At 44.1% G+C, this 10,411-nt stretch overlaps 1 protein-coding gene across 1 annotated transcript; it reads right to left on the minus strand.

Annotated features, from left to right (window-relative positions):
* Positions 1–237: 237 nt before the first annotated feature.
* Positions 238–8,843, minus strand: ZNF792 (zinc finger protein 792). The gene is made up of 5 exons (XM_068528790.1): positions 8,831–8,843; positions 6,771–6,844; positions 5,539–5,665; positions 4,517–4,639; positions 238–3,879 (listed from the first exon to the last, which is right to left on the minus strand). The coding sequence occupies exons 1-5, from the start codon at positions 8,841–8,843 to the stop codon at positions 2,255–2,257; spliced, it is 1,962 nt and encodes a 653-aa protein (XP_068384891.1). The 3' UTR covers positions 238–2,254.
* Positions 8,844–10,411: the final 1,568 nt, after the last annotated feature.

Genomic DNA, 10,411 nt, shown 5'->3' on the forward strand with positions numbered 1-10,411 from the left:
GGTATATACCCAAAAGAATAGAAAGCAGAGTTTCAAAGAGATATTCGTACACCCAAGTTCACAGCAGCATTAGTTACAATAACCAAAAGGAGGAAATAAATCAAGTATCCATTGAGGGATGAATGAATAAGCAAAATATGACATATACATACAATGGCATATTATTTAGCTTAAAAAGTAATGTAATTCTGACACGTGTTATAACATGGATGAAACTTGAGGACATTATGCTAAGTGAAATAAGCCAGTCACAAAAAGACAAATAATGTATAGCTCCATTTATATGAGATAACTAGAGTAGTCAAATTCCATTACAGAGAGTAGAATATTGGTTTTCAGGGGCTTGGGGAAGGGGGAAATACGGAGTTATTGTTTAATGGGTATAGCTTCAGTTTTGCAAAATGTAAAGAACTCTGGAGATGAATAATGGTGATAGTTGCACAATATGACTGTACTTAATACCGCTGAACCGTACACCTAACAATGGTTAAGACAGTAAATTTTATGTTGTGTATTTTACAAGATATTTTTTAATTTAAAAAAAAGCATAAAAACTGTGGTATTCATTCAACAGAGCACTACTCAGCAGTAAAAGGAATGAACTACTCATACACACAGAATGGATGATTCTCAAGATGATTATGCTATATGAAAGAAAACAGACCAAAAATAGAGTATAAATACTTTATGATTCCAATCGTATAAAATTCTAGGAAAGGCAAACAAATCTATAGTGAAAAAAAGGTAAATCAATGGTTTCCTTGGGATGTAGGTAATGGTTCCCTGGGGAAGGCAAGGAGGGATAGTAAAGGGGCATGAGGTAGCTTTGTGGGTGATGGATAAGTTCGTTATCATAATTGTGTTGTTGGTTCCCTGAGTGTATACATATTTTAAAACTTATCAAAGTGTACACGTTAAATACATACAGCCAATTATTGCATGAAAATTATATCTCAACAAAGCATTAAAAGAAATTGTTGCACATAAAAATCTGATCTCCTACTCATTTTGGAAAACTAGAAGATTTGGCAACCCCACGTTGACTCTACTACCTCTCTCCTCATGTGTTGGCAGCAGAGATGGCTGGCTATGTCACAAATGCCTCATCCCTGGTGTACAGGATCTACCTTCTCTTAGTCCCCAATTTCCTGCCAACACAGCAATGGCTTTGACATGAATAATGCAGAGAGCCTGCAGTATTCCACAAAACCTTGAGATAATTTGCTCTGCCGGTGACCTTAGTCATAAGGACAGAGGTCTGGAGGTCCTGAGAACTTCTGCAAATCCTGAATCCTGCACAGTCACATTTAAGGGAACATTTGTGGATGCACTTTTAGCACAGGTACATTCCCTCTAGTTTGCCAACTGGACCCAGTAAGTCTTACAATAGGTGACATATACTGGAACATTAGACATCAAGGGCATATAACTCCTTGGCAGGGGCCAGGTAAACAGTGTCTACTCAACAGTGCTAAGGAATAGGAGGCATCCCCAGTAAACAAGGGGCCCAACTCATGCTGCTTCCAGAGGCACTGGAGGTTGCACAGCCTCCCCTTCCTCAGAGTAATCTCTGATTCACAAAAATTCATGCCATTCAGACCACAACATTAGGCCCACAAAGCCCTACAAGCTTCCCTAGGATGCCTTGGGTAGCAACACAAATGAGGCCAAATCTGGACTGAAAACTGCGCTCTGCCATCCTGCTCTTCCCTGAGGCAATAAATTTGGAGACCCCTTTGGTTTGGTAGACTTTAATTCTGTTCTCAACCCACTCCACAGTTATCAGAACACAGGAGATTAAAGGTGGCTTTATCAGTAAGGCTCTTATCACCCAAACCAGAGCAATGTAAAGTAAATAGTTGTTAAGGTGGGTAATGTGGAAGCTGGATGAATCCATCACAAGCATCATACAAGATCAACAAATGTCCTTGGAAAAGGGAAACCTCTGCAAGCTGCCAGTAGGACCCAGCTCAGGTCTTCATGGCCAAAGATGGGTCATGTCCACAGCTAAACCAGTCACAGGGGGAGGGAATGACATCTTCCCATGGCCTCAGGCTACTCATGATTCCCTCTTGGAAAGAGGAAACAGAGGCCTGTCTTCCGTGAGCACAGGAAAGTGGCTGATGCACACTCTGGACACCTGCCAGTGGGTAGAACTGAGATGACTTCTACCACAGACATTAGCAGTGAGAAAAACTCTGGCAAAGTTTGTGGTCAGAAAATGCAACCTTGCTCCAGAAAGCTTCCAATATATCTAGCATCCATTGGGAATCTCTCCAGCATAGATATTTGGATGAACAAGGTTCAACTTCTGGCTGACAGCTCCCTCATAAAGACCACTCTCAGAGTTAATCTCTAGTGGGTGCTGTCGTGCTGAAGAGGGAGGGTGCACATTCTCTGAACTCCTTTCTCTAGTGTGAATTTTCTGATGCCGGATGAGGGTAGACCTTTGGCTGAAGGCTTTTTCACATTCATTGCACTTATATGGCTTATCTGGTTTGTGAACTTTCTGGTGCTGCCTCAGATTAGAACTTTGCCTGAAGGTTTTCCCACATTCAAGGCACTCATAAGGCCGCTCACCAGTGTGAAGTCTCCGATGGTTATTGAAGCTGGAGCGTTGGCTAAAGAATTTCCCGCATTCAGGGCACTGATAAGGCCGTTCACCAGTGTGAAGTCTCCGATGGCTATTGAGGCTGGAGCTTTGGCTAAACAGTTTCCCACATTCACTGCACTCATAAGGCCGTTCACCAGTGTGAACTCGCTGATGTTTCATGAGGTCGGAGCTTCGGCTAAAGGCTTTCCCACAAACGCTGCACCCATAGGGTCGTTCACCAGTGTGAACTATCTGATGTTGAACAAGTCCATCAAAGTGGCTAAAGAATTTTCCACACTCATTGCACTTATAAGGTTTTTCTCCAGTGTGAACTCTCCAATGTTTAATTAGGCTGGAGTTGCAGTTGAAGGATTTCCCACACTCGCTGCACTCATGAGCACTTTTACCTGTATGAACCCTCTTATGATGAATGAGGTTGGAACGTTGGCTAAAGAATTTCCCACATTCACTGCACTCATAAGGCTTTTCTCCAGTGTGCACCCTCTTATGTTGAATAAGATTGGAGCTTCGGCTAAAGAATTTCCCACATTCGCTGCACACATGAGGGCTTTCACCAGTGTGAACTCTCTGATGTTTGATGAGACTGGACTGCTGGCTAAAGAATGTCCCACATTCACCACACTCATAAGGCTTTCCTCGATTGTGATCTCTCTGGTGTTGAAAGAGGCCAGCGGCGTAGCTGAAGAATATCCCACATTTGCTGCACTCGTAAGGCCTTTCTCCAGTGTGGGTTCTCTGCTGAACAAGTGAGGATTTGTCACTGAGAGCGTTCTGAAATTCACTGCACTTCTTACCGCATTGCATAGTGGGAAAATCCACCACGCCTTCGGAGCTCTGGTGTGGCTCCACTACACAGGGAGTGACCTGGTGCTGGAGAAAACCACATCTGGACACAAAGGCCTTCCCGCCCTCCCTCAGTGTGAAAGGTTTCTTTGATGTGTCATCTCTGCAGCTCTTCACAAGCGAGGCGCTGCCTTCGTTCCTTGCAATAGGCTTGTCCACGTTCTGCTGCATCTGTGGTTGGTGAAGGTTGGCATTGAACTTGAACTCTCTCCTGTATGCCTCACACACATGTGGTTTCTGCCTGGGATGTGTTGCCTGGTGTTCAGCCGGGTGCACAATGTCTTTCAGGTGTAGGCCACACAGGTCACAGGGGTAGCCCTTCTGGGTGGATGGAACCACCTTGGGATTCATGTCCTGTGACACTTCTACAGAAACACTAAGCTCAGCAGGTGACTCCTCACCCTCTGTTCCATGGCAAAAATCTGAAAGTAGAAAAATGCTGATGACATTCATATTAATTTTCATAGAAGAAAACAACCCAATCACAAATGCAAGTCTGATCCAGGAATGAGTCCATGGGATTATTGGCAAGATGAGAGGCCTGAGGTCAGGATAAGGAATGGTCTTCTCTGCTGTGCTGTGCCTGGTAAGGTCACGAAATAGGGGAGGGCTTACCAGGAGCAAGGACACAAAGATGTGCACAGTATCAGGTGGAAAGGCAAGTCTCCTCCTCACTTCTCTACAAAGGCTTTTCAGGGGAGCCCTGGCTGCTGGTAACCCATGAGGACTGTGCAGAAGGATGTGTCCAGGGCCAGGAAAATCTGATTGCAACTGGCTAGCTGGTGTTCAAGGACTATAAGAGGAAATGTGTACATCTCATGACATATTAAGTGCAGGTCCACATTGGAGAGTGCTGCAGAGGGAGCTGTGGAAACAGTGACACAGCCAGGGGCCCCAAGTCAAAGCAGAAATGACAAGTAGGCAATGTGTCAAGAACAGGAAAGGAAAGGTAGAAGAGATATAAGGCTTTGGCACCAAAACAACGATGAACACGAGAAAAGTGGCAGGTATGATTTGAAGACAGTAGTGATGTCACATGCTCCCCCATCTCTCACTTACCTGAGCCAGGCCCTCTATATGCCCCTCTTGCCATGGCTGACGTCATGTCAACTTGGTCAGGCACCCAGGGCTCTGCCCCCATCTCCAGCTGGGCAACTACATGAGACCTGAAGGATGTAAGTCCTAAGGGGAAGACAGGACAGGTAAGGGGCCAGCACTTGCCCTGGTGAACTACCCCACAACAGACCACAGGAAAGAAAACAAAATATTACAAAAGGAACACACAAGGGAGATCTAGCAGGAACATCTCAGTGGTCATGGCAATTAGTAACCACCAGTGCCTTGAATTCCTGGCAGTCAGGCCTTAGGAAATGTTAGTTAAAGGAAAAGAGCAGAACAGAACTGTCATAGATCTGGACGATCACCCAGGCGGGCAGTGGCCAAGTCAGACGGGATCCACTGGGCTGACTGCAAGACTCATTCCTTCTGGGACCCTTCCCCACAAGGCTTCAGGGCAGCAGGTGTTGGGGCTGCTTGGGGAGAGCGTGGGACCCTGCACACAACTCAGCTCTGGAACCCACGGCCCATATACCAGAAAGGGGGGAAGGGGGACTTCCCTGGTGGCACAGTGGTTAAGGATCCGCCTGCCAGTGCAGGGGACACGGGTTCGAGCCCTGGTCCGGGAAGATCCCACGGAGCAACTAAGCCCATGCGCCACAACTACTGAGCCTGCGCTCTAGAGCCCGTGAGCCACAACGACTGAGCCCATGTGCCACAACTACGGAAGCCTGCATGCCTAGAGCCCGTGCTCCTCAACAAGAGAAGCCACTGCAAGAAGCCCGCACACCTCAATGAAGAGTAGCCTCCGCTCTCCGCAACTAGAGAAAGCCCGCACGCAGCAACGAAGACCCAACGCAGCCAAAAATAAATAAATAAAATAAATAAATTTATTTTAAAAAAAAAGGTGGGGGGGAAGGAAGCAGTGCCCACAGTCCGGCTGTGGGAAGGAAAGAGCCCCTTCTTGGGAAAAGAGGATGGGCAGAGATGAGCTGAGGACACCTGGGTGGGTGTAAAAGCCTTACCCAGTGAGGCTATCAGTGCAAAGTTCTCCAGCATCACATCACAGTACAGAAGTCTCTGAGCCTCATCAAGGAGTCCCCATTCCTCCTGGGAGAAGTAAATGGTCACGTCCTCAAAGGTCACACAGTCCTGCCATGATGGGGACAGTTCATTCCATGATCAGCTTCTCTCCTCAGGACTGCCTGTCTATCCCCTGTTCACCCTCCTCCCCAGCTTCCCAACTCAGAGGAGATCCCAGACCCTGGTTCCATGCCTTCTATGACTGCTTTTTCAGCCCACAGCAATGCCAGCAATGCTCTGGGCCTGAAGTGCAGGGCCCCTAGTGTCGCCGATGTCATGCCTTCCAGATACAAACAAACATGGGCTCAATCTTCTCCGTAATCCCCAGTACCAGGGCCCTGGGGGCAACAGCTCACATGTCCTCCCCACATGCATATCACTCTTTGGACTGTACATTTCCTCAAACCCTGGACCTCACCACTGCATCCCCATTGTTGCTGTACCCCCTCCCCATCCCAGCCCACATCATAGCCATCTCCATGCGCTGTCACTCTTTACATGGTATCGCTGGGGCTCAGGGTAGGCCACCCCAAAATGTGCCTCAATGTCATATTGATTATTTTGAATTAAATTTACTTAGGAAACGGCCAGCACAAGGGGGACACTCCTTTCTGTCTCCCTAAAAGCAAGAAATGAATCTCTCATGTAAAAGTAAATGAATGTCTCATGTAAAAGGGTGTCTTTCTACCTCAAGGAGGTAGAAAGACACCCTTATCAACAAAGATAGGGATTTCGGGGCCAAGAAGCCTATATAAACAAACTTTGTTACTTCTTTAATTTACTACCCGAAGCCCAAACTCTGTTTAGATTTTTCACTAATTGTGTACCCAAAACCTAAGTTTCTTTGTCTAGTCAATTCCTTACAAATTTATTGTTTTTTTTGTCCAAAAAGTATAAAAGCTGCCTGCTTTGGCCACTTCTTAGGTCCCATTTCTCTGAGACCTCCATGCACAGGAATTAAAATTTGTTTCCTTTTCACCTATTAATCTGTCTTGTGTCAATCTGATTATTAGTCCAGCCACAAAAATCTCAAAAGAGGGGTAGAGGGGGAAATTTCCCCCTTCGCAACAGTTGGTGAGCCAGGCAGGAGGCCGGCTGGAGCCTGCTTCCCGCCCTGAGGATGCTGTAGATCCGGGGGCATCTGACAAAGACTGCAGAAGGTAAGATTTCTTACCAAGTCGGCCTCCCGGGTCTCTGCCTGCAAGTTCTGGTGGGAGGGAAAGTGGTGAGACTCCCTTTTCTCTGTCTCTAAATTTAGATTAGCAGGAGAAAATATTTGTGGAGCTGGTTAGTTCCTTGGATTAGTGACTTGGGAATCCTTATCCTTCACCTCCCAGAGATGGTCACTGTTTTTCTCTGTCTCTGTCGTGTTGTTTGTCACGAGGAAGAACCAGAGGGCAGAACACAGGCATAGGCCCTATGAACCTGCTGTTCAAGCCAGCCTCACCCACTGGTGAATTAGCAGTTCTCACCAGACCGGCATCTGTTTCGACAAACTTTGCTGGGTTCTTTTTATTTATTTATTTATTTTTGCTGCGTTGTGTCTTTGTTGCTGTGTGTGGTGGCTTCTCTTGGCATGGGCTCTAGGCGCGCAGGCTTCAGTAGTTGTGGCACATGGGCTTAGTTGCTCCGTGGCATGTGGGATCTTCCTGGACCAGGAATCAAACCCTTGTCCCCTACATTGGTAGGCGGATTCTTAACCACTGCGCCACCAGGGAAGTCCTGCTCTGGGTTCTTTATTTTAAAAAATTAAAAACAAAAAAAGGCGAGGTTTTTCCTTCCATCTTGTTTTATGTCCTCAGAGCTTGGCTTTGTGTCCAGTTAGAATACTGTCTCTGGTCTCTGCCATCCAGAAGGTGCATTTACTGGGGTGCATCTGGGGGCCAAGCTCTTTGTCCAGCCATACCAGCTCTCAGGGGACTTTGTCATAAGGCGTCCCAGTCCATAAGGGGCCTCTGTCATCGCAACCTTTATTGGTTGTTAGTGCTGGAAAAGTCCCATTCCAGTAGTGCCTGCCGGATACCATAAATTATTGGTTTTATGGCTGGAGGCGCCCCACATTTTTGTGGGACACTGGAGACACCATTTTCCCTACACCATTCTTACCACCTGTAGCAACAAAGGGGTTCTACCTTCTTAGACTAATTCTGGGAGTGGGCTTTTTGGATCTTGTGAGGGCTATATACTCTTCTTGTGAGATGCCTCTTGCATCTTTGGTTAAGCCATAATAAAACATTAGTTTCAGTCACTATGTGAAAATATAAGATCCTACTCGTCAATGGCCAGATGATAGATCCTTTAAATTGGCTATATTTAAAAGGAAAAAACAATTGAGAGCTCTCATAATAAACAGCTGTCATATTGGTACTTATGGGAGGATCAAATGTGCTATAAAAAAAAAATAAAGGTATAACGACTAGTCTTAGAGAATCTCTTATTAAGATAAAAAAAAAAAACAGAAATTAGACTTAAAACAAAAATCCAACATAAATTCTCCTTAAAAATCACCCCATCTTCTCAGCAATTTCCCAGGCTCTCCTACAAATAATCAGAAAATAAATGGACTGGAGGCCAATATTTAAGCGTTAATAGAAACAACTGTCTTTGCCTTACAAAGCTCTATAAAACCAGAAGTACAACTCTAGAAACAGGTCAAAGCCCACCGAACTTTACTCGTCCCAAGGTCTCACCTAGTCCTCTCAAAATGCTTGCAGATATTATAGTAGATCAGGATATTGGCGCAAACTTGTCCTGTACTTAAGAAAAACATTTAATAATAATTACCCTAAGACCTATGATAATAGACAAGTATACTCCAAAACATATTTTCTTTCTCTGTCCCTTCAAGTTATAAGTCATGTATTTGAATATAAACACAGCCCACAGAGCCTGAGCCTGAGCCCGGACTAATTCAATCAGTAAAACCTGAAATTAAAGGAAAAAAGAGAGAGAGGCTTTTTCAAACAAACACCCACTGTTAAAAGGACTTTCTTGCTCAAACTCTAATAAGTCACAGCCTCCCTAGAATTGCGTGTCAAGGGCAAATACAGATCTTAAAAGTCTTCCACACAAATAATAAAAGACTAGCTAGCTGAGCAAATAATCTAATTCATTCCAACTGTTACTGATAAACTAGTGAGTTTTCTGTTGTACCTGATTCATGACTAAAGTTTTAAAATGAGAACTATGAGCTCTCTGGTTGAGTTTATCTATATGTCCATATGTGTATGTTACCTCTGGATGGCATTGCCAAAATTAATCTGTAAAAGAGCTCTATTTAATTGGCTTAAATAAACAAGACTTTTTTTATATAAAAAGTCTCAAATATGTAATAAAAAATAACCCAAACGTTTTTCATAATCTTTAGTAAATAAAAGCTACTTGTTGGTTAAATTAATACAGATATATCTTCAGAGTTACCTGAAGGTGTATCCTCAGATAATCTTTAGGAAATAAAAGCTACTTGTTGGTTAAATTAATACAGGTATATCTTCAGAGTTAGCATTAAATGTAATGTAGATAAACAACCTTTGTTCTACCTGAGTGTACTAGTCAAACGGGCTAATGTTGTCTCTGTTGCAGTTTGTCAGCAAACAAACAAACAAGATAATGACTAACTGCTTTAATGTCTCATGAAAAGTTCCAGCAAAGCAGATTCAGAAGAGCCTATATGGCTAAGCCCTATTCTTGCTGGACTTGTATAAATAATCAGGCCGAGTTTATGGAATCTAGACTTACTCTGCAAACAAATTCGTCTTAATTTGGCTATCTTTGGTAGAAATTAGAGTGATTTTAGAGAATAAAATTATGTTTCAATAGAAACTATAATGCACACTTGTATATATGATTCTAGTGCTATTAGTTTTCATTGAGGTTTTGTTATTTACCTGAAAACTGGACTGGATCCTGAATTTTTCTAGTTTCCTCCAATATCTGGCTACAACTCTTTAATGTTTCCAATTTTCTCTCACCCTTCTGAGTTGGAATCACTGAGAACTAAAACTGAGTTTGGAGTCATTGCGTTGGAATCATTGAGAACTAAAATTGCCCTTTTCCTGAAGCCCTGCAAATTGAAGCTAAACGACTTGATAAACTTCAGAGAAATTGCCACCACGGCTCATATTTAAACCATCCTCGTGCCTTTTACTGTATGAGCCACTCAGAAAGTTTTCCTGAACACCTGGTGACATCAGAGACATTTCAAACTGCAAAAGATGCTTCAACCCTGACATCTCGAAATCTTCTTGACTGACTGCATCCTGGTCTATAAACTGGTTTATAATCTGCTCCGATCATTAACCTTTGTTTTTCTTTTGATTCCCTAGAAATGTCTCTTATTAAATACCTGATTGCTTGCACCTAGGCCTAGCTTTGGGAGCCCCCCTGCATCACTGCCTCCTAAGATAAGGTATAACTGTTTAACTGAACTAACCTGTTCTCAGAACTAAGAAACTGGTTCAATGAACTGTAGGACTCCACTAACCCATTCTCTCTCTCCACAGAGGACGACTCAGAGGAGGGAACTGTCAGACCCGAGGTAGGCCTCCCCTAAATGTTTCTCAATGGCATATTGATTATTTCGAATTAAAGTTACTGAAGAAACAGCCAACACAAGGGACACTCTGACCCTCCTTTCTGTCTCCCTGAAAACAGGAAATAAATTTCTCACGTAAAAAGTGCACTCCCTGCATCTGGACATAAAGAACATCCTTATTTAGGACTCCGCGCTCCCAATGCAGGGGGCCCGGGTTCCATCCCTGGTCAGGGAACTAGATCCTGCATGCCGCAACTAAGAGCCCGCATGCAGCAACTAAG

Source organism: Eschrichtius robustus, chromosome 19 (genome assembly GCF_028021215.1).
Source record: "Eschrichtius robustus isolate mEscRob2 chromosome 19, mEscRob2.pri, whole genome shotgun sequence".
Classification (NCBI taxonomy): Eukaryota; Metazoa; Chordata; class Mammalia; order Artiodactyla; family Eschrichtiidae; genus Eschrichtius; species Eschrichtius robustus.

Coding starts and splice junctions, on each gene's coding strand:
- ZNF792 (XM_068528790.1), bottom strand. Junction 5,666..6,770: donor AGACCCGGGAGGCCGACTTG/GTAAGAAATCTT, acceptor CCATCATGGCAG/GACTGTGTGACCTTTGAGGA. Junction 4,640..5,538: donor TGCACTGATAGCCTCACTGG/GTAAGGCTTTTA, acceptor TCTTCCCCTTAG/GACTTACATCCTTCAGGTCT.